The following is a 23,616-nucleotide window of genomic DNA, read 5'->3' as shown; positions in this document are numbered from 1 at the left end:
CTCTGGGCAGCCCTGGCACAGGGAGCTCGAGAGCCTGGGGCGAACTGCCACGGTGGCACCGAGGGATCCATCCTGACCCAGGGCTGTGCACAGCAGGGAGGGCCTGGATGGGGGTTTGGTCCTCACAGGGAAAGGGGGGAACGGTGTCTCCCACCTTTGGGGGTGGTGGAGGCAGGTCCCTGCAAGGCAGGGCTCTCTGGGAATGAGCACAGGGACAAGGACAACTTGCCCTGTCTGCTCACCAGCTTTCTTTGCCCAGCGCTGCCTATGCCAGCTGTCCCTTTACCTGGCCCCTGGACACTTCCCTGCAGCCCAAGGGATGGCCATTGTCTCCCCCTGCCGTGACTCCTGTTGTGCCTGCACCTGTCCTAGGGACAAGGCGAGCCCCAGGTGGCAGGGATGGGGATGGTGGCAAAGATGGGGATGGGCAGGGATGGGGAGGGGTCCCACACTGGAGGGGAAGAAGGAGAGCTGTGGGGGAGGTACAGTCCCTCCCTGTGAGCCTGGCACGTTGCCTGCCACCCCCGGCCATGCTGTGGCTCCTCTGCGCAGGGATGGCAGTGCCAGCACTGAGCACCTCCAGGGGGCTCACTGCTTGTGGGAGGGGGGGGACTCCTTGTCCCCCCCCAGTCCTTTCACCCAAACTGGGAGGTGTAGGCAGGGTCCTGGGGGCAGGGATTTGCTCCTTGGGGACCCATGGGGAGAGGATTTCTCCTGCAGCACCTTGGGGTGTGCCGGGCAGGTTGGGGCAGGGTGGTGGAGGCAATGGGAGCAGCGAGGGCATCAGTGGGTGCTGAGCCTTGCCAGAGTCATGTGGCATCACCAGTGACGTCCCACAGCACGGCTGGGAACCAAGTCTGTGAAGGGCACAGCCTCATGGCAGCCAAACCCACGTAGGTTTTGGGTACCAAAGTGCTTTTGGATGCACCAAATCGGCACAGGCAAGAGCCTGAGCTTGGCCTCTCTCTCCCTGCCCTGGCACCGTGAGACCTCACCCTGGAGGAGGGGACGGCGTAGACCCCTGGGACGTGCCAGCTGCAGGGAGGGGATGCACAGGGTCCCCACGGGCATCCCGGGGCCTGGCTCACACACAGGCGGGTGGCTGGGCTCACCATCCGTCACGTCGGCCCTGGGCAGGCATCCCCCGCGGCCGGGCGTGCTGTGCCAGCTTGGCCAGGGCCCAACACCCTGCGCCGGCCGCCAAGGCCCGGAGCTTCCCAAGTCCTGGAGAGGAGCTGGGAAAGGATCCCGCGGCTCAGGTGCGGCAGCGCTCACGCGCCGGGGGACCTGGGGCTGGCCCCTGCCAAGGATTGATTTCTTGGTTAACTCGCCACTGCTGTAAAAGCACATTAATCCTCCTTCCCCGGCCAGCAGCCAGCGCTGAGCAGCATTTTGGGCGAAATCCCCGGGTCTGGGCTCTGGGCTGCCTGCCGTGGGCATCGCCCTCCCCGCTGCCACCACCGCTCCGGCAGCGCTGCCTGGCACGGGAACGCCAGGATCCAGCCCTTCTGCTGACCCCTCTTCCCTGGGAGCTTGTTCAAGTCTGTAGCCAGGTGGATTTTTTTTAAAACCTGGGGATTTTATCTTGTTTTTTAAGAAGGCTTTCGCTCTCCTTGCAAAGGGCCCCTGCATTCCCTTCACGGGGAAACGGTATTTGACCGGCTGTTGTCCAAAAAAAACCCCCAACATGTTTCTGATCACGAAAAACCAAGAAATATTTTTGCTTTCAAAGGAAAAAAAAAAAAAAAAAGCCCATGAGAGAAATGTTGATTTTCCACCCAGACATTTCCCCTTTCCCCAAACCAGCCCCGAAACGAGAGGCACCTCTGCTCCCTCCTCCCCCAGGACACCATCCTGGGGACACAGTCCCACTGGAGACAGTGTGGATGTCACCCAGGGCTCATCGGGCGCTGGCAGCGAGGGTGGTGGCACGACCAAGTGTGTGTCCCCCCTCTGTGCTCAGACCTCGTTTTCCAGCTGTTCCCACCCTATGCAGGCACGTGGGGCCGCCGGAGGACGGCGAGCGCCGGTGACCCGCTGGCTGTCCCCGGGGAGCCACCCATCAGCGTGCTGCAGAGCCCCCGCCGCCAGCCCGCCTCGCCCCGCCGTGACAGGCGACGAGGCCGCCTGGTCCCACGGTTGCCTGGCGGGAGCTGTGATGTGCCGGATCCTGCACCCCCTCCCGCCGTCCCCTGGCTGCTGCCAGCGATTTGGGAAAGCGAGACGGCGCGGGCTGAAATGTGACCCCCGCCACGCTGCGCCGCAAAATCTCCTTTAGTAACCTGTGCGCCAGGACAGCGAGAGCGCGGCGTGAATACCAATGAGGGAAAAGTGCCGAGTAAAGGGTTTTTGATGGAAATGGCATTGCATGAGAAAGGGAGCCGGGAGCGAGCGGGGCGGGAGCGCGCCCCGAGCCCGCGCCTGCCTTCCGCGGGCACAGCGGGGCGCGCCCGTGCGCGCCGGCGGCCCGGGGGTGGGAAGGCTGAGCGGGGCAGGGTCGTGCCACCCCGGCGAGCAGGAGGGCAGGGGGTGGGCGCGATGGAGCGGAGGGCTCTGTGAAGCAGCGGTTGAAAGGGGCACGTGGCAGGGGGTTGCCACGGGCAGCGTGGCCGCGGGGGCCGGGCGCTCACTCCCCGTGGCACAGCGTGGCCCTGTGGCCGCAGGGAACGGCTCCCGGTCCCCCGGCGCAGCGCGCCGCTGATCAAAGGCGCGGGCGGGGAGGGAGCGGGCCTGTGTGAGCAGCGCCCTGGCCCCGCGCCACCCCACCTTCCCGCTCCGCTCCCCCGGGAGTTTGTTAAACAAATTTCTCTAATTGCACAAGCCAAGGAGTTTGTTGGAGAAAAAAGCCGGGGAAATTCCCCTCCCCTGGGCCACCCCTTCCCCGCTCCCCCCGGGGCAGCCGGTGCGGAGCGAGCAGGTCCTCCCCGCGACCCCCGGCTCTGCGGGAGGCTGCGACCCCGGCGCCTGCGGGGAGCAGCTGCGGGGTGTCCTCAAGTCACCTCTGCCTACTCGGGGACGTCCCCTGCTCGACCTCCTCGCAGGGGTCACCCACATTCCCTCTCGTCCAGCCCCTGGGGTCAGACCCTGTCACCTAACGCGGTGACACCCAGCACCGCCGTCTGCCCCTCCCGGCTGGCGTTCTCCATCGCTTGGCTGAGCACCCCTGGAAACGGCCTTTGTGAGCCTCCCGTGGGCAGCCCCTGACACCGAATCCCGTCGGATTAGCGAACGTACAGGATAAAAGCCTCGGCTTGGCGGCAGCTCTGTGGGGTGGGGGCTGTGGCGGTGGCCCTGCCAAGAAAGGAGGATGCACGGCCGGGTCCTGCCCCGGCTCCCGCTGAGGTCATGGCTATAGATAGCCCGGGAGGGCGCAGGGCCGAGGGCAGGACCCGCACGCCCTTGCCAGCTCCACCGGCAGCCCTGTGGGCACCTACTGCCCTGACGGAGGCACTGCCAGGGCTCTGAGGGTTGCTGGGGAGGGGGTTGGCTGTGCCAGCCACTGGCCATCACCAGGTGACAATGTGGTGCTGCAGGGTGTGACCCTACACCTGCAGGGATGCTCAGCCCCAGCAAGTGGCCTAGTGCCACCACCCCCTCTCCATCCTCCGTGACGAGGGTCCCGCAGCCCCAACCGATGCGGTGACCCGGGGTGGCTTTTGCTGTTGCTTCCCATCATGTTTCCTTCTTCCACTGCTCCCAAGCGAAGGCCAGGCTGAGGCATCCCCACCCCCAGGGTGCACCCATGGGCGCAAAGCTGCTGAGTCGAGGAGTGCAGGGCCAGAGTTTGCCCCCTCCAGACACCCAGTCTGGGTGCAGCTCAGCTCCCCACAAAGCCAAGCACGTGCCCAGGGTGCCCCACCAGCCCCACGGGGCCCTGGAGCGCCGGGGTGGCTGGGAAGGCATTGTTGATGAGGGCACTAAAAATAGAGTAGGGACTGGGATCTTAATGGGACTTTGTGGGAAACCTGGAAACATTTTCTCATCCCCGTAAATGAGTCCAGATGCATTAACGATGACTGCATCGCATCCTGAGGTACCGCCGGAGGGAACCGGGACGCGCTCGCAGCTTCCTCGCCTTGCGGTGGGGGATTGGTTGGAGAGGGGAGTCGCCAGCAGCAGCTCCGGGCTGAGCTGTGACCGCCATGTCCCACGTGGGGACAGGGACAGAGACAGGAGCTGGCTGGCTGGAGCTTGCCCGGCATCACCGTGGTGAGGACCCCAGTCCCCATCCCGGGGTCCCTGTTCCTGGTGCCCGCGGGTGCTCCCAGCTCTACATGAGGCGGGAAGCATGGAACGTGCGTGAAGCGTGGTCGTGGCATCACGGCCTGGGGAGCTCAGGGCTTTGTGGAGCTCCCCAGGGCCTGAGGTGGGAAGTGAGGAGAGATGAGGTGATGCAGGAGGGCCCCCAGATCCCAGGGCCAGTGGTGCTGTCGGCACCCTGGCACCCTGGTGTGCCCTGTGGTGGCATCGAGCTGGTGGCATCCGGCCTGTCAGGGGGTTTCCTTCTGCTCCACCATGGAGTTGGTGACTGAGGTATTGGCTCCCAGAGTGCCTGGCCCCACTTGGGGACCTTGGACTCCCCTGGGGGATGGCTCGGGGCCAGCCTGGGCAAGTAGCCCAGGGCGGGTGGCTGTTGGAGCCCACGTCACGAGGCAGGTTGGCACGGCCGTCTCCGCGGTATGGCAGTGTCACTTAGCGGTTACAGCAGCGGCCCAGGAGGCAAGGACAGTGTCTCCCTGTGCCTCAGTTTACAGCCAGGTGGGGGTCAGCACCCGGCACAGGAGGGGGCACCTGCCCCCTGTCCCAACCCAGGGTGCAGAGCCGTTACATGGGGGACAAGGGGACCAGCCGCAGCCACCAGCCTCCGCGCCGGGCACCGCCAGAGCCCAGCGTTCCGAACAGAGTCCCTTTGTGCAGGTCAGCCCCCACCCACTTCTGCTGCTTGGGAGGCGTCCAAAACCCTCCCGAAATAGGACCCAGCCGGGCTCAACCTTTGAATCTCCCCAGGAAGGCTCTGCTGAGCTGCTGAAAGCGGATGAACACCCCCCTTCCCCCTGTTAAACCAGTCCCATCCTTCCGCGCCCGGGCTGCAGGACCCGGCCATGCTCGGCACTGAACCTCAGGGGACACCCTCATCTCCCTTTGCTCTCTGGGAGAGCCTGTCACCACCCTCGGTTTCCCCATCCCTAAGTGGAGGGTCCTGGCTGGTTGTTCCCAGCCCCTGGGGAGCCAGTGAGGTGCTGGAGCAGAGGCCGAGCCTTTGGCACATCCATGGCACTGCAGAGGCACTGGGGCTGTGGGGGACCATGAACTCTTCACTCCCAGAGCCCCGGGGGCAGCCGATCCTCCTGCAAGGTCGCCGACTCCACGGCAAAAGGCCGGGGCTATTTTTAACTAGTGACTTGCTCCGGGGATGGATTTGCAGCAGGGTGAGCCCCGTGAGCCCATCACACACTGCCCATCATGGAGTGCAGAGATACCCCCAGTGCCACCCCGCCATGGACAGCTCCGGGCACACCCAGGAGGGAGATGGGGACCTCCTCTGCACCCCTTTAATGGTGCATGACGGGGTGAGTTAATCCCCCTCAGAAAGGCCAGGACAGAGCAGGCAGGGCTAAAATATGTTAGGAGGGAAATAAAACCTCCTGCGTCAGGGGCTAAAGCCAGGCTCAGAGCCCTGGGCTTGGCTGGGGGGGGCTCTGGTTGGCCCCAGCTCCCTCCGTGCTGGGGACAGTGCCCCTTCCCCAGATTGAACGTGGTGCTGTCAGCCCTGCTGCGTGTCCTCAGTTTCCCTCTGCACTCCTGGGGGTGCAAACTGCCTCCATCCCTGCCTCACACCCTGGCAGCTCCCAGGCTGGGACCCCAGGATCTGGGATGGGGTCTCAGGCGCTGCAGTCCCTGCCATGTGCTGGAAGCAGGGCTGGGGGGCACAGGCCACCCCTGGGGCCTCACACTGACGCAGGGCCGGGTGGAAGAGCTGGCAGTGCCGGGACCTGCTGGCAAAGCTTTTTTTTTTTCCAGTTCCATAAAACATTTCCCTTCCTTGGAGCCCCGGGGAGGTTTCAGCTGGAAAGCCACGTGGCTCTGGTGCTGCTGGCCACGGGATGCTTCCCAGGGTGAGAGGACATCTCCTTGGCCATGGGCTGTGTCCCCTCTGTGCTTCCCCTGTGCTTCTTCCACATCTCTTCCCAGACCCCAGGAGCCATTGTTATATCCTGCCTGGCAGGTGACAGGTCTCATTTTCCCTGTTTCTGGAAAGGCAGCGCCTCACCCTGGGGGCGGGTGGGGTCACCCTGGGGAATCAGCTGAGCCTTCGGCTCCCGAACCCCGAGGGGGACGCTCAGAGACGGCACCTGGGGAAATTGAGGTGCCTGGGGGATCCAAGTGAGTCTGCAGGAAGGCAGCAAGTGGCCCTAGACTCTCCCACCATCAGCTTTCGCTTGCCAACACCCTCTTGGCTCCTCCACCCATCGGTGCTGGCTGTGCTGCTGCTGGGTACCATCCCTGGGGAATCCATACCCCTTCCCTGCACACGGGGCACTCTGCTCCCCAGTTTGGGGTGCGTTCAGCAAACCCAGGGACCGGCAGTGCCAGTTGTTGCTGGGATGGGGGTGCACGGGGGCAGACCAGAGGCGGGGTGCTCGGCGCGGTGTCGGGGCACGTACCGTGCCGCTGGAGAAGCCCCCTCCGGCTCCATCCCACCTGGGCCACCCCCAGCCGCCGTCTGCGGGGCGGGCTGTGCTGGCTGGCGGGGGCCCAGGCGGCGCTGGCACCCGAGCCCGGGGCTGCCAAGAGAGCTGCCTTTCTTCCTGCTGTTTTCCAAAGCAACTGGCAGGTTCTCTGCCGCCGCGGCCTCCCGTGACCCGCGGCCCCGGCGCGCTCCCGCGCCCCCGCTCGCAGCCGCAGCACCTGCGAGGGCGAGCGCCGGCACCGCTCCCGCCCCGGCACGTCGGCGCGGGCAGGTGGGCACCGGCCCGGCCCCCAGGGGCGGCAGGGACCTGCCTGCTCCAGGGTGGCTAGTGGAGGACCCAGCGGGGCGTTTTTGGGCAGCGCCAGGTGTGGGGAGCCCAGGGCTGCTCAGGGAGGGGCGCAGGGAACGCTGCAGTCCCGAGCACGTGGTGAGCACAGGGGGCTGTGTGAGTACATCCACCCCACCTGGGCTGGTCCTGAGTGGGGCTGAGCGTCAGGGCAGTAACTGAAGGGTGGGAGCCCCTCTCTGCCCCATCTCTGCTCACCCTCCCAAGAGCCCAAGGTGGGTACGGTCCAGCCCACCCACAGCCCCGAGCCATGCATGGATGTTGGCTGGAGGATGCTCTTGGCTCTGTTGGGCAAAAAAAGCCACAAAATATCTGGGGAAAGGAGCTGGGGGAGGTTGCGCTGTGTCCTGCCTTCACCTGCGCAGGGGTGGCAGCCAAGTGCCCTGGGCACTGGGTCTCTGTGCCCCAGCGTGGGCTGCAGGAGGGGATTTGCAAGCTGGATCAGCCAGGAGCTGGGGGGGGACGTGGCTGTGACAGCGTGTTCTGCCCCACGGGCAGCTCTGCCGTGGGACCAGGTGTGCTCAGGCAAGGCCAGCACAGCTCGTACCTGCCCTGGGAGCTTCAGCTGCCCCCGTGCCCCCTCGCTGCCCCCCCCCCCAGTGCAGTGCTGCCACTCTCCTGGGCCAGGGAAGCCGTGTTCCGATGGGAGCGGGCCAGGATTCCTGGCCCCGCCACGACGGCGAGCAGCAAAAATTATGAATAAGCTCTTGTTAATAAATACTTTATGATGAATCCAAATAGATTTCCTCCTCTGGAGCAATTATTGTAAAATGGGCTCTAATAGGGTGCAGGGCCCCGGGAAGGGCTGGGTGCCTTTCAGGGCCTAAGTGCCTCCTTCCATCCCCTCTAATGAGCACTTCCCAATCATTTGCATCTGTCTCGGCAACAGGTCTCATTACCAGGTTAACTTATTACCCAGAGCCGCTTCGGAGAACAGTTATAAGCAGCTACCGGAGGCTTCACGGTCCGTGCCAAGGGCGTCCACGGGCTCCAGCGAGGGAAAAGCAAGTCCCCGCTGAGCCCCTTTCAGATTTTGGGATTTTCAGGATTACCGGAATCTCTGTAGCTGCATTCCCCCCCCCCCCCTTCCCCGCCGCCGCGCCAAGGCTTCCCATGGGGGCACGGCGCCCAGCACACGACTTGCCAGCCCCTGCCCGGGCTCGCCGGGCCGCGGGAAGCAGGACCTGGCAGGAGCGGCGGCCGTGGGAGCCGGCAGCGGTTCGGAGGTGTGTGGCTGCTGGCGGGGAGGCTGAGCATCCTTTCATAAAATAAGCCCTGTGTGGTCCCTGCAGGGCTGGGATGCGGAGAGGTCGTCCCGCGTCGCTCGCTGCCCGCGGTGGGGATGGCATCCCGCTCCTCCCCGCAGCCGGGGCTGTGCTGGTGGGGAGCAAAACCCACGGCCGAGGTGTCTGACCCCTCCCGTCTCCCCTCCTCCTCCTCCTCCACCCCTCGCCCCCCCCTCCCCTCCCGCTCTCCCCCGTGAAAACTGCTCGGGAATTTCCTGAGGAAACGTTTTTTTCATTGGAAAATTCAGGCTGTTTCACTGAGCCCGACCTGTTTGGACAAGGCGCCGGAGCGGAGGATGCTCGGAGGGTGGCCAACCCATGCTGTGGTAACCGAACCCGGTGCTGTGTCCCTGCGTGGCACAGAGCATCCCCCGCGTCTGCAGGGAGGAGAGTGCCGAGGGTGCAGAGCCCCGGTGGTGGCCGAGCCAGTGGCAGGAGCACGGGGAGAGGCAGCGCCTCGGCTGTGCCCATTCCCGCTCCCTGGCGCTGCCAAAACCTGGGCTGCGAAGGAGTTAATCCTCCATGGCATGCCCAGCTCCACACAGAGCATCCCTTCCCCTCCCCGCCCCCCCACAGGACAGAGCCGGGCTTGACCCGTGCCTCAGTTTCCCCTCGCAGAACCTGGCACGGGAAGTCAGCGCTCCGGCAGCCCCTGGAAGGGGGGTGCAGGGGGGCCCGGAGAGGGGCCGGCAGCACCCGACGCAGGCGTGCTCCTGCCTGGGTTGCAGGGCTTTACAAGCCTGGGCTGGATGAGGCCCAAGCACAGGCTCTGCTGCCAGATTCCCATCCGGAAATGCCTCGTCTGGGGTATTGCAGCACGTCTCTGCTTCCCAGCCCCGCAAAGGAAAAACAGCAGGAGAAACACTTAACCAGCCCTTTGCCGGAGCTCCGGCTGCTGGATGAGGGGAACCCGGTGGGAATCGGGGACTGGGATGGACAGACAGTGCATCCCTGCCTTCCCAAGTGAAGCCAGGGTGGTGTGTCCGGCTGAGGGGCTCACTGGCTGCAGAGTGCCGGTGATGCAGGGATGGGGACGGCCCCCAAGTCCTCTAGCGTGTCCCCTTATCCCCAGCCGCAGCCGTCCCGTGTGGCTGTCCCGGTGCCCCCCGGCCGCCCTCGCCTGCTCTGCTAAAGCGGCTTAACCGCGGCATCGCGGCGCGGGATAAGCCCGGCGGGAGGGAAAGTTGGCGAGGGGCTGATTGGCTTTGGGTGCAGCTCCCGGCCTGCCGTAATCCCGGGAAGGCGGGGGGCGTGGGGGGTGCTGCGATGGCTTCGGGGCACCAAGGGTCACAGGGGCTTCTGCACACGGCGGGTTTTTTGGGGAGTCTCAGATGCGGGTCCAAATGAGATCTGAACATCCTCAGCACCGTGGCGAGGGGGGGCACCGAAACCAGGGCTCATCTCTGCTGTCCCAAGGCAGGGCACCAAGCACCCTTTGGCCCCTGCAGTGAGCACAAACAGCACCCAAGGGTGCTGCCTCGCCCAACCCAAATAACTTGGTTCCTGCCCTCCTTCCCTGCAGCGGTGCCTGGGGTGGCACTGCCCAGCGGGAGGGCAGGGATGGGGACAATGGCATGGTGTCCCCCTTGCCCCGTGGCCAGCCCTGCCGCCGGCTGCCTGGGGAGGGTGGCGGGGCCAGGGGATGGCAGCAATTTGTCGGGCTCGTCTGAATAACCGGCCACCAAGGAAGATCAGCCGCCCACCGCCCCGGCCAAGTATTGTTTTTGGAACTCACTGCTGCTTTTTTCGGCTCCTGTCTTACTTTTCTTTGACCTTCTTCCCTGATTTAAGACACATGCCCAGCCCTTGCCCAGCTGCACTGAATTAGCGGCTGCTGCTGGGGAGGGAACCGGGAACCAGACCCTGTGACCGCCCCGGGAGCAGCCGGCGGGGACAGGTCCTCCGGGCAGGGACGGGTCCTCCGGGTAGGATGAGTCCCCCAGACAGAGACGGGTGCCCAGGTCAGGATGGGGCTGCTGGCAGGGTTGGGACTCCATGGGTCCAACAGGTTCTCCAGTAAGGGAACAGTCCCCTGTCCTTTTGGGGTATGGGGGGGACACCTGTGGGGTCACAGCTCTGGGTCCAGAGAGGGGCTGGCTCCTCTGTATGACGGGGTCTGTGCTGAGGGGACGGGTCTGTGCTTGGGGGGACTTTTGGGGGATTAGTGGGGCTGTGCTGGGGGCTGGTGCTGGCAGTTAAAGGCAGCTGTGCTGGGTTCGGAGGACAGTGGAGTCTGTGCTGGGGTGTCTTGCCAGGTCACAGTGAGGTCTGTGAGGGGGATGCTGGTCCAGGGTACACCCAGGGCTGTGCCACGGGACTGTGCTGGCCATTGGCAGGGTTTGTGCTGGGGAACAGGTTTGGGGTTTCACAGGAGCAGGTTTGTGGTTAATGGGATCTGTGCTGGACTTGGGGATGAGTGGGAATTAGTGGGGTCTGTATGGGGCCAATGCTGCAGGGAGCCTGCTTCGTGGAGGGGACACCCTTCCTTCCGGGCAGGGTCGCCCTGGGACACAGCTGCTTCAGCCGGGAAATGGCATCACTGCTCTGGGATTAGTGGGGTCAGCCCCCGTCCCACTGCCAGGGCTCTGTCCTCTCCCAGCTCCTGCCCGCAGCCACCTCCTGGTCCCAGAGCAACGCCTGCCCTTGGCACCCTCCCTACTGGGAGAGTGACCCAAACCTGGGCACGGCCCTGCTAACCAGGGCTGTGGCACAGCAGTGGCGGTTGTCACCAACCACCACCTGCCCAGCCCTGGCACCCTGGCAGACTCTGGGTGGGCTCCTCCTCGTCCTCCTCACCATCATGAGGGACCCTGAGGGTAAATCCTGCCCTCGAGGACCATCTTGGTACCGCCCTGGCCACGCACGGGGATGCTCAACCCTCTCCCTGCTGCTTTCCAAGCTGTGCTGCTTCTCCCCAGGAAGGCTCCCAACACCTTTCCATCCTGTGGGGGTGTTGTGAGCCTGCCCCCAGCCAGGAAGCACTGATTTTTTCCAAGCTGGAAAAAAAGAATAAAAATGGGATGCGGGAAGGAGGGGCCAGGGAGGGGGATGCATTTTCCTTGTTTTCTTTTTGGGGCCGGACTCATCCAGCAGCGCTCGCCAAATGGAAAAAGGCAGTCAGAGCACGCCTTGTGCGCCGGGCCGGGCGCCAGCCGCCGGTCTGGCTGCAACTGGGGCAAACTGGGGGAGTTTCCCGCTGGTCCAGAGGGAGTGGAGAGGTCCAAGGCACCCAGAGCTCGAGCGGGAGCTCCCGGCATGCTGGGGGTGTGGGGGACCCAGCGCTGGGGTGTTGCGGACTGGCAGCGCCTGACGCTGGCACAGCGGCTCCGGTGGGCACGATGTCAGGTGGGGTTTCAGGAGGGATTTCTGCGCCCGGGGGAGCAGATCCCAGCACGTGGGGCTGGGAAGGGGCACGGGTCCAGGTGCTGCCAAGATGGCAAACCTTGTATAGGTGCCTGTCCCTCCGTGGCAGCACCAGCTCCAGTATGGCCCAACAACCCCCACAGGCTGTTGGTGGGAGAATTGCAGGCAGTGGATTTATGGGAGTCCCCTGGGACAGGGACAGCCCTGCTGTGTGGTGAGGGGGTCCCCATCCCTGATGGGCATGTGCCTCTGCCACAGCTTTTCCTCCTGGTTGTGCTGGAATGCAGCCCAGTGGGGATGAGCCTGACAGGTCCCCAGGGCTCCCCAGCCATGCCAGGTGGTTGGGAGAGGTCAACCAGGAGTGACCCCCTGTCCCTCTGCTCCCGCAGGATGAGTTCCACCCCTTCATCGAGGCGCTGCTCCCCCACGTCAGGGCCTTTGCCTACACGTGGTTCAACCTGCAGGCCCGCAAGCGCAAGTACTTCAAGAAGCACGAGAAGAGGATGACGAAGGATGAGGAGAGGGCGGTGAAGGACGAGCTGCTGAGCGAGAAGCCGGAGGTGAAGCAGAAATGGGCCTCGCGCCTCCTGGCCAAGCTGCGCAAGGACATCCGGCCCGAGTGCCGCGAGGACTTCGTGCTCTCCATCACGGGCAAGAAGCCCTCGTGCTGTCCTCTCCAACCCCGACCAGAAGGGCAAGATGCGTCGCATCGACTGCCTGCGCCAGGCCGACAAGGTGTGGCGGCTGGACCTGGTCATGGTCATCCTCTTCAAAGGGATCCCGCTGGAGAGCACCGATGGCGAGCGCCTGGTCAAGTCTGGCCAGTGCACCAACCCCATCCTCTGCGTCCAGCCCCACCACATCAGCGTCTCTGTCAAGGAGCTCGACCTCTACCTGGCGTATTTCGTCCGTGAGAGAGGTGGGTGCTCGTCTACCTGCGGGGCAGAGCCTGGCTGTGCCCTGCCACGCCTGATTCCAGCGGAGTTTTTTCCAGCTTTCCCTCCCCATCTTTCCCATCCCAGTCTCTGGCTTGGGGACACTGCTCTGGGACATGTTTCCCATTGCAGACTTTGCAGTTCTTCCCTCTCCCCAAACTGCTTTTCGGGTCGGTGCCCCCCATACGGCCTCTCTCCCCCAGACAAGACAGATCCCAGCTGCCCAGGACTGGGAGGAGGCAAAGGTCCCTGAGGATGCTCCTGGCTCTGGGCATCCCCAGCATGGAGTTTTGGAGGGTTAACCCCACATCCTGCACCTGCCTGAGGGGCTGCCTGTGCCAGAGCAGGGCAGCGTGGGCAGGGAAGGGACAGTCTGTTCCTGGCACATCCCCCGAGAGCTGGAGCCGGGAGGGGTCCAGCAGTGCCCGTTTGCCGTGGGTTGCAGTCCCGACCTGTCAGTGACAGAGCAGTGATAACACTGGTGGGGACAAACCCCAGCAGCTCCTGCTGTGTCCCAGGGGGATGCTGCTCCCCAGCCCGGGGAGTCCCACAGACTTGGGAGAACTGGACTGGTTTCACTGCAGCAGGGAGGGTCAGATCTGCTCTCGAAGCCTTGTTGATCAAAAGGGGGAAAGTGAGGCACAGCGGGCAGGGCAGGGAGGGGGTCCTGGGTTGAGTCTCTGAGGCATCCAGTTCACATCATCTTCCTGCGTGCTGGGAGGGGAAGTTCATCAGTAAAAAATTTTTGGGGCAGGTTTGCTGTCCCAGGCTGGTGATGTGCTGGCACAGACACCCTGCCAGCAGCTGGGGTTCCCCACAGACCCCGACCCCCTCCCAACGCCCCTGGGTGTGTGAGGAGCCAGGGGAGATGCTGTGTGATCCCCGCGGGTGAGGGCAGGGCTGTTACATGGGGTGGTTCAGAGCCAGGGGGGCTGCAACGTGCGGCCCCAAGGGACAGTCACAGGGCTCGTGGCCACCCTATGCCCAGGCCAGGCTACCCAGGTCTGCAGGGACCAGGACATTGGTCTCTTTCTGGCAGCAATCCCCTGCCCATGCCCGCAGCACTGGGTGATGCCCCCCAGCCCCGTGAGCCCATTCCCATCAACACCACAGCAGGGGGAGTGTGGGGCTGGTGGCTCCTTGCCCAGCATTGGCCGGAGCACAGGGACAGACAGTGACACCACAGAGGCCACCGTGGTGCCAGCAGTCCCAGCAAAGGGGTGCCAGCACTGTGAATAATGGTGGGCACAGGCTCTGCCCTGGCTGGCCAGCAGTGGGATATACTGGGTGTCCCTGGGGAAACTGAGGCAGGATGGGCATGTGACCCCCCTGCTCCCCAAGGGAGGGGCTTGGTGGGACCACCAGCCCCTTGTGGCTTTGGGAAAAAGCAGGGCACAGCCTCCAGCGGGGAATAGCCAGGGCCAGATCCTGCCCCAGGGTCCAGGGGGACCCCAGGTAGATGCAGGGCGGGTGCAGGTCACATGTGCAGTTGCACATGCGTGTGCAGCCAGGCCCTGGCTGCCCAGCCATGTTCCCTGACATGTGAGCACATGTGCTGCCAGCACCACACACCTGTGCCCACGCACGGGGCTCACCTGCTCAGGGGCAAGATGGGACCCAACGGGGCCTGGTGCCATTGATTCCCAACAGGGGAACGGTGGGTGCTGTGCTTGGAATGGGGAGCCCAGGCTGCTGCCTGGGGGCTGAGAGTGCCCTGTGCAGCTGGGCAGAATGTCATGTACTGGCCTGAGACTTGGCCATGATGGTCTGAACTGCCATGGGTACTGGGCTTAACTGGGGTGCTGCTGGTTTGGGGGCACTCCGTATTGGGAACACCCTGCAGTGGCTCAGTGGGAGGCGTAGTGTCACACTGGGCTGGGATACTCTGGGCTGGGCTGGACTGGGAGCACCCTGACGCTGGACTGGAGCACCCTGACGCTGGACTGGGAGCCCTGCAGTGGCCGTGCCGACAGCAGGGACCAGGACCCCCATGGCAGCCGCGATGGGGTCCCCTATTACCACCTGGTGTGCCACACTGGGGTGCTGTGCTGGCAGGTTCCCTGACCATGCCATGGCCAGCTGGTGTCCCCGGGGAGGTGGCTGCCCCTCTGCCACCCCTAGGCCCCCACCAACGACCTTGACCCCGGTGTCTGGGTCTCCAGCAGCCGCAGTCACCTGACTGTCTAATTGGGAACACAGCGGCTGTAAATACTCTCTGATAAGGCCTGGCAGCCTCTCACTTTTGCTGTTAAGGTCGCTCTGGCTCCGGTTAAGGGGGACCAGGATGGGCCAGGAGCGGTGGCATGGGACCTCCAGGGTGCTGCTGGGTGGTGGGTGCTCGGCATGGCCTGGCTCCAGTGTGCAGTGGGCACGTTCCATTAGGCTGTGCCTGGCAAGGGGGTCTCTGGCCTCACACCTTGTGGGGAAACTGAGGGAAGGAGGGATATGGGAGCAGCCACTGCACTGGTGGGGCCCTGCACATGGCCAGGGTGGGTGACAGCACTCAGGGGGTGCTGGGGATCACTGTGCTACGGCCTTGTGGGCTCACTGGCCTTCTCCCTACCCAGCAGGCTGCCTGCCTTCTGCCTGCTCCTGCCTGCTCCCTCCTGCCTGCCTGCTCCTGCCTATCTGCCCATTTCTGACTGCCCATTTCTACCTGCCCCCTCCTGCGTGCTCCCTCCTGCCTGCCCTCTCCCGACACACTGCCTGCCCGGTCCTGCCTGCCCCCTCCTGCCTGATCCTGCCTGCTTCCTCTTGCCTGCTTCCTCCTGCCTGCTTCCTCCTGCCCGCTCCTGCCCCCTCCTGCCTCCGCTGCCCTGCCTGCCCGCTCCCCCCGGCCTCCCGCAGCATCCCCAGCCCCAAAGGGGAGGGTCTCGCCCGCACAGGGCCCCCCGGCCGGGCAGCCCGGGCTCCCCGCAGCCCCCCCGGCCCCCCCTTATCAGCCCGAGCACGTGCGCCCGCGCTCCCCCGCCCCCGCCGCCCGGTTTTGCCGGTGTCAGCACAATTTCCCAGCCGCTGCTCTGGCAACGCCGGAGAGGGGGGAGGATGGAGGAGCCCCCGGCCCTGCGCTCCCCTCCCGCCGTCTGAGGCATCCTCGGGGGTGCCGAGCGCCCGACCGGCCCACCCGGACCGATGCCAAGGGCGAGCTCTGCCCCTCGGCTCTCCCCCCCCATCCGTCTGCCGGGAAGCGCCGCTCGGATTTCCCTGCCCCTGGATGGGGAAACTGAGGCACGAGCAGTGCCGGGCTGGTGGGAGACCCCATCCCACCCTGCTGGTCCCGGGGGTCGCCGTGGGGTGCAGGGGATGCCGGCTGCCTGGGTCCACTCCCCAGAGCAGCACCGGCCCCAGCACATCTCGCACCCATCCTGCGCCCAGCGCTGCACCCCCGGCACCTCCAGGCGGGATGGGATCGGGATTGGTGCGGGATAGGAGCGGGGTTTGATGCAAGATGAGTGCTGGATGTGAGCAGAACTCGGTGCAGGGTGGATGCAGGATGGGAGCAGGGCTGGATGCAGGGTGGGAGCAGGGCTGGATGCAGGATGGGAGCAGGATGGGTGCGGGATGGGTGCGGGGCTGGGTGAGGGCTGGGCTGTGCACACCGCAGTGGGGGAGGGGACGGCGCTGCAGCCCAGAGCTGGGTGTGCAGCGGTGGGGGGGGGGGGCTGGGGGGAGCTCGGAGGTCGCTGGTGAAAGTCAAAAGCATTGCAGTAAAATGGTAATCAATCTCCCCAGCCGATGGTGCCAGGACCTTGGGAGCATTACGGAGAGATTCCTTCCAGAAGCTCCTGAAAGCAGCAGCCAGTCTGGGGGGGACAGTGCCCCTCCCCCTGCACCCTCCCCTCAGTGCTTCCCAGCTCCACGGACCCCCTCCCTGCGCCCTCACCATTGTGCCTCCACCCCTGTATCCCCATCCCTTCATCCCCATCCCTGCTGTCCTTGCATCTCCATCTTGCTACCTGGCATCCCTGGCCCCCATTCCCACCCCAGCCGTGGGCAGGAGGCAGGGCAGGGTCAGTGCCGGCCCCTCACCCTTTGGGGTGCTCTGGGGCCCCCCCAGCCACCGTGCTCAGCAGGGTAGGGGGTCGAGGCTCCTGACTGAGCTTCCACTGGCAGTGCCCGGTGGCTGAGCCCCCCGGGCCGAGTGGGGTGGGAGCAGATGGGTGCCCAGGGCAAGCAGGCGGCTGGCCCCAAGGTGGCATCCAGCTCCTGGCAGCCCTGGCCACGCCGCCGCCAGCGTAAAGCGCGGGGGGGGGCAGGGACCCCCACGCCATGCCAGCATCTGCGTCTCCCACCGCCTGGCAGCCCCTTATCTCCCCCCACCAGCCTCGCCGCTGGCTGCGGCGCGAGGCAGATGGCACCAATCTGCCGGGGAGCCCGTGCCAGGGCTCTCGTCCCAGGCGCGCTGTGGCCGTGCCAGGCCGGCCGTGCCAAGCGTCTGCTCAGCCCCTCCAGATGGAGGGGGCAGGCGTTTCCCCGGGCACCGCCGCCCCGCCAGCCCCCGCGCAAATATTTATCGGCAGGGTCGCGGGAAGATTGATGGGGGTTCACAATATTTGGGATCTGCCGTTCGCAGAGCTGGGCACCGGCGGGCAGGGGGGCTGGAGAGCCCCCCCCCGGCACACAAATGGGCATGGGCAAACCCCTCCCCCTGCTCCAGGTATCTCCGCTCCCAGCCGAACATCCAGGGAGACCGAGGTTGAGGGGAACGAGGTAGGCAGAGCCCAGCCGGTCCGGGAGGAGACCCCCGGGAAAGGGCACAAGGGTACGAGAGTCCGCAGGGGCTGGGTTCTGCCCCCAGAGCTGTGTGCTGCAGAGGGGGGCTGAGAGGGTCAGTGGCACCGGGGTGCCATCCCCCAGCCACCCGTCCCCGTCATTGTCACCACACGGGGTCCCTCCGTCCCTGTGCCCGGCCCCGCTGCGAGCCCGGCGCTGGCACGGCCGGGGCGGTTTCCATGTGCTCGAGCTCTCCGGATCGATGTGCCGGCGACCTTGGGAGGTCAGGGCTTCCCCTGCTCTCCCGCAGTGCGCCGAGCCGCCGGCGTGCCGGAGCCGGCCGGCTTCCCCGCAGTGTCCGTTGCCAGCCCCGACCCCGCGTCACCACCGGAGCGAGTTGCCCCGTACTCAGTCCCGCGGTCTCGGTGCCTGCTGGGGGGAGCTGGCACGGGGTGCCACGTCCTGTGCTGCCGGGGAGGTACAAGGGGCCAGAGAGGTTCCCCGCTCCGTTAGGCACCCGATGAATAAAAGATGAGCGAGCCCCGTCTCGCGAGCACCTGCCGTCCCCCGCCCTCAGCACCCGCTGTCCCCCCGCGCTGGCAGGCGCCGTGCCCTCCCCGGGGCCGCAGTTGCCATCCTGGCCGGGTGCCCGGCTTCGTGCTGCGCTGGCAAGGGACAGCTGGGGCAGCAGATGCCCACGGTGCTCTCTCCCGCCGGCGGCCGTGGGCACGGAGGGGCGAACAGATGTCGGCAAGCCCCCGGCGTGCCCCTGCACCCCCGTGCGGGGCTGGCATTGCCAGCTGGGGCCGGGGGTCCCCTGCCACGCTGGCCCCTGTGCTGGGCTCTTGGCCAGCCCTGGGGAGGGCTTGAACCTGCCTCCCCATAGCCCTGCGTGGTGGTGAGCCTGGGGTGGTGTTGTGGGTGTCAAGGGGGGCCATGGTGGGGGCCCGTGGGACTCTAGAAGGGGGCTGGCTGTGCTGAGGGGCTGTGCTGAGCTGTGCTGCGCTGTGGGGCTGGGTTGGTGGGGCAGCAAGATACGGGCAGCATATTTCCCTTTCCCATCCCTGTCCCTTTCCCTTTTTTTCCACTTTCATTTCTTCCTTCCTTTTTTCTTTCTTCCTCCTTTCCTTCCTTCTCTCTTTTCTCTCTCCCATCCCTCTCTCCTTCCTCTCACCCCCTCACAGCAGCTGCACCCCCAAGTGCCCCCAGCCCAGGGCGTAGGGGCTGGGTGCCAGCACCCCGCAGCGGGAGGGTCCCAGGGAGGGGGGGGGGGCTCAGCCATCCCTTTGTCTGCCCCGCTCTCCCCGTCCCTTTGCCCGCTGCCATCTGTCCCCGCTCGCCTCCGCGGGCGCCGGCAGCCCTGGATGGAGCCCAGGCCTGGCAGGGCTGAGCGAGGGGGCGGCCGCGCCGCCCGCCTGGGGGGGTTCCCCCCGGCCGCTGCCATCTCCCCGTGCCGGCCGGGGTCGGCCGAGGACAAACCCGCTCGGCTCCCAGCGCCGCTCGCTCGCAGCCGTCGGCCAACGTGCTCTCCCCTCCCAGGCTCCCGCCCGGGCCAGCTGGCCGCGGCCGGCGTACGTGGCAGCGGGGCGCGTCCGTCCCCCCGCCACCGCCCCGCCACCTCGGGGGATGCCTCCGGCCAGGACCTCCCCGGGGCTTTGCTCGCCGGGGGGAGCAGAAGCTGCCGCCCCGCGAGCGCTCGTGGCTGAGGCCCAGCAAACTCGTCTCACCCCGGGCATGGCGGGGGTGCCGGGGCGGGGAGCGGGACGTTGTGAGGAGCAAGGAGGAGGGGTCCCGCGCCCCGGCGCGCCGGCGGCCCGGCTGAGCCAGGATTTACCCGGCACACGCGGCGGTTCAGGGTATTATATAAAGGAGGTTACACAAGCGGGACTGTTCCGGGTTTATGTAAGGGCCACCCCAGCCTGGCGGCAGCGGGATGGACAGTGGGACAGGCAGAGCCGCTCGGACCTGGGGGGCCACTGTGGGACTGGGGTAGGAGGTGCTGGGGGTCTGACAGGGAGGGGCCCCCGATTCACACCCCTCGCACAGCGTCTCTCACCCCAGCCCTTGCAGTGGGATCACTGCCCCACGGCACTCGGGCTCCCTCAGGTCTCCCGGGGTCTCCCTGACCAGATAGGGTCCCTCCCTGGCAGCTCCTGACCAGGCTGTTCACGCTGGGCCCCACTGATTCCCGCTGTGGGGAAGGCGGCTGGATAAGCACCTGAGGAGGTGTTGAGGCTGCGTGGCCACCAAGCATGAGGCAGGAGGGCAATTTGCCCCCAAAGCCAGCCGAGGGAAACTGAGGCACGGGGCAGGAGCCTGCAGGCAGCAATGCTGAACCCTCGTCCATCTCCTGCCCCCGGCTGGCAGGGCTGGAGGAGGAGGAGGAGGAGGAGGAGGAGGAGGAGGAGGAGGAGGAGGAAGGCTGCTGCCCTCGTCGGGGGGCTGAGGCCGCACCCAGCGGCGCCAGCGGCTCCCCCAGCCCCCATCATCCCCCAGCCTGTGCGCCTGCGCCGGTGCCGGTAACACCGTGCCCTGTTACCGTCAGCGCTCGGGCACCGAGCCAGGGCTCTCCCGCAGCTGCGCCAGCCCCGGGGGGCACCCGGCCTGCAGTGACACCCCCAGGGCCGTCCCCGCTGCCCGGGGGTCGTTCCCACGCGCCGAGGCCGCGGGCGGGTGCCGCCGTGGGGCCGGGGGCACCCTGCCAGCCAGCGGGGCCGGGGTGCGAGATCCATAATTCAATGGGTGGCACAGGGCCAGGCTGCCAGCGCGGCCCGGAGCCCAGGCACCCGCGCCCCCCCCCCGGGCACACACTTGGCTATTTTTGAAAGCGATTGGATCGACCTGTTCGGGCACTCAATGCTCTCCTCCGCCGTGCCGGGGGGGACTCTGGCACTGAGCCCCCCTCCCTGAGCTCCCCACAATGTGGCACCAGGGCCCCCCCAGCTCCGTCCCCCATCCCGGCCCCAGCGGGGTGCGGAGGGTGCAGGATCAGTGAGGGGGGTAAGGAGGGGCTTCACAGGCTTCTTTCTCCTTCACGGTGCAGCCGAGCCACTTGTTGGGTCCTGGATTTGGTGCCCCCCCCCAAAAACGCCCCTTGGGGGGAGCGAGGAGGGGGAGCCCAGGGCTCCCTTCGCCATTTTAGCGCACGCCAGCCGCAGGCAGCCATCACATGGCGGTGAGAGCAGCGCTTGGCCCGGCCGCCCCGCGCCGAGGAGGCAGCCAGAAATCTGCTGGCGAGCTCGCCCGCCCAGCCACGAGGATCACCCACAGCGGGGGTACCGAGCCCACGGCCCTGGCCTCGCTGCCTCCACCGACAGGGACACCAGGGAGCAGGGAGGGGCTGGTCCTGCTGCCAAACCTCGGAGCTCGGGAAAGTCCCCGGTGCTCCTCGGGCTGCCGTGGGTGGGACTGGGGTGCTGGGCTTGGGGTCAGGTCCTCGAGGTGCCCCCCTGGGAATGGGGTGGGTGGCGTGGCATAGATGGTGCTGGGTCGGGGGAATGCTGTGGAAGGGTGTGGGGGTAAAGGGACATGGGGAGCACCAGGGGGTGCCCAGGGTGAGTGATGACCCTACTGGGTGCCCTAGGGGAACGAGGGCCAGGCTGGGGTGGTTTGGGGGCCAAAGGCCCGTGCGGCATCTCGGTGTGAGCAATGGTGGGGGGTCCCTGGGCTGAGCCGAGGGCTGTGTGGGGCACCTCAGAGCCACCGAGTGAGTGCATGGCCTGGGGGGCTGCTGAGAAAGTGAAGACCCCAGGACTGGGCGTGGGTGCCATCTGGGGGGCAAGCGTGGCACCGGGGAGCCCTGAGGCCACGGTGGGGGGCTGTGGGGAGCCGAGCCGGCCTCGGGCTGTGACCGCCAGCCTCCGCCCCGCGCCTTGGCCGGGCTCCACCACTAACCACTTCCAGAGCCGCCGCCAGATTTGTTGTTTTTAGAGGCGAGGAGGGGCCATGTCCGGCCACGCGGTGCCCGTGGTCGCGCGGGGGGTCCCGCCACCACTCCCCCGTTCCCAGAGGGTTTGTGCCACGCTCGGTGCCACCGCCCGCTCCCCGAACACTCGGGCACACGGCAGCTTCAAAATGGGGGAAAGAGGGGAAAAAAGAAAAGTGGAGAGAAGCGGGAGGGGAAAAACCCCTGCGCCCGTTCCTGGGGGAGTCTCTACTCCCTAAAATGGCTGCCTGGAGGGAGCCAGGGGTGCAGGCATGGGGGGACTGGTGGCAGGGTGCCACGGGGCTGCCGGCGTGAGCGGGGTGCCAGGCTGGCACGGGATGGGTGGAGGGGAACGCGGCAGCTGGGCAGGGAGACAAAATGGCTGATTCGGCGTCGGTGTTGAGCAGTCCCGGGGCGGGTGTGGGCACATGGGAGTGCTGGGGTGGGAGGTGGTGTGGGGGGTGTCAGGGTGGGGAACGGCACAGCCCCACTGCCCGCACGGATAACCTGCCCAGTGGGCAGCATGCAGATGTCGGTGTCGGGGTCGGGGGGGGCACGGTGCTGCCCCACAGGGTTATCCTGCCCAGCCAAGGATAACCACCCCGGGAGCCACGTGAGCACGAGAGACTCAAGGGAAGAAAGGAAAAGGGGGAGAAAAAGGGGGAGAAAGGGAAAAATCCCAAGGCGCACAGGCGGGCTGGCAGCGGCGGCAGCGTGGTTTTGATGGTGTTTTTGGATTGTCTCAGCCCTTTCCTGGCATCTGCCAAGGCTGCGAAAGAGAAATGCCGAAGGCCAAGGGTGGGAGGAGGAGCAGAGGAGGAAGGAGGAGAAGTGGAGAAAATGCAAGGCAAAAGTTTTGGAAGGGCTTTGGGAGCAGCCAGGTGAGGAAGGATGCTCCTGAGCACGGCTGTGCCTTGCTGTGCCGTGCCAGGGGGTGCCGGGGCCGCTGAGCTCAGCGTCTGATCCAGGTTATTTTTAGCCAGGATGGAGCGGTGCCGGATGGGGCTCCAGGGGTCAGAGCAGGTGCTGCCCTGGAGCCCTGCTGCCCTCCGGAGGGCTTGGCAGAGGCAAGACGAGGTGCCACAGGTGATGCCATGCTGTGGTGACAGTGCCCAATGGGGCAACAATGGATCACAGATGTGGCTGGAGGGAGGAGAGGAGGCAGGAGTGCAGGAGCGTGGCCAGGGACCATCACCCTGCCCCGGGGGCAGGTCGAGCACTGGGAGTTTCCCTCGTGCACAGAGCAGTGCCCAGATCCTGCAATGCCAGCGCAGTGCCCTGCTGCTCCTGTTGCTGGCAGGGAGGCCGAGGTGGGGCCAGTTGGTGGCTGTTCCCAGTGCTGGGGACGTGCCAGCTCAGTGGTGGCCATCCTGTGTGGTGGGAGCTGCTGGGCAGCCTGTGCCTCTCGGTTTCCCCCCAGCAGAGCAAGGAGGGGGCAGTCAGCTGGGGGCAAGCCCGGCTCCCACCAGTGGGCTCACCCACTGGGTTTTCCTCTTGCAGATGCAGAGCAGAGCAGCAGCCCCCGGACAGGCATCGGCTCGGACCAGGAGGACAGCAAACCCATCAGCTGGGTGAGCAGGACAGGCAGGGCTGGGGCCAGGGGACGAGGGACTCCCCAGCCCAGAGTCCCCGCCATGGAGGGGCCCCCTTGACCAGCAGTCGTGCCCCCCGTGCTGTGGCTCTGATGCCCCCCAACCCCAGCCAGCAGGGCCAGGCACCTTCAATGAGCTGGGCATGGCCTCAGCCTTGTCCCACAGCCAGCTGGGGCCACATCCCTTGGGGACAGCAGCTGCCATGGGGATCCCATGATGGGGGTGCAGCCTCCAGCCCTGCCAGGACTCTCAACCACAGGGAAACCAAGGCATAGGCAGCTCTGGGGTGTCCTTGGCAGAGAGGAGCAGTCACGGTGGTCTCTTGCTGGAGCAGGGAGTGGAGGGAGGCTGAAGACAGGGGCAGATGGGGATTTGGGGATGTTGGGGTGCCTTCAAGCATCATCACAAGGCAGTGCAGGATGGGAAGGGTGGCCCTGTTGCCCCCTCAGCGCTCTCTCTTCTCTTGCACAGATTCCACAGACTTCCAGGAAAGCTTCGTCACCTCAGGGGTGTTCAGTGTCACCGAGCTCATCCAGGTGTCCGAAGTGAGTGTCACCATGATGCCACAGCCCATCCCCCTGGCTGCCGGGCAGCAGTGTCCCAAGGGCACCCCCTGCCAGGCCCCTGACCCCTCCTCTCTCCACAGCGCCGGTGGTGACGGGCACGGGGCCAAACTTCTCCCTGGGGGAGCTGCAGGGCCACCTGGCCTACGACCTGAAACCCTCCAGCACCGGCATGAGGAGGACTGCCAGCACCTCCTCCAGC

The 23,616-nt window shown here is 66.1% G+C and overlaps 1 protein-coding gene across 1 annotated transcript in view; it reads left to right on the top strand.

Annotated features, from left to right (window-relative positions):
• LOC116798984 (nuclear factor 1 X-type-like) overlaps nt 1-23,616 on the top strand; it is a 43,508-nt gene that overhangs the window by 4,464 nt on the left and 15,428 nt on the right. The window contains 5 exon segments of the mRNA XM_032711697.1: nt 12,076-12,356; nt 12,358-12,605; nt 22,760-22,830; nt 23,301-23,400; nt 23,498-23,614. Of these exon segments, the coding sequence (XP_032567588.1) occupies nt 12,076-12,356; nt 12,358-12,605; nt 22,760-22,830; nt 23,301-23,400; nt 23,498-23,614 (817 nt within the window).

This window comes from Chiroxiphia lanceolata, chromosome 27 (assembly GCF_009829145.1).
Source record: "Chiroxiphia lanceolata isolate bChiLan1 chromosome 27, bChiLan1.pri, whole genome shotgun sequence".
NCBI lineage: Eukaryota > Metazoa > Chordata > Aves > Passeriformes > Pipridae > Chiroxiphia > Chiroxiphia lanceolata.
The sequence above is the reverse complement of the archived record's forward strand: the minus strand, read 5'-3'. Positions and strand labels throughout refer to the sequence as shown.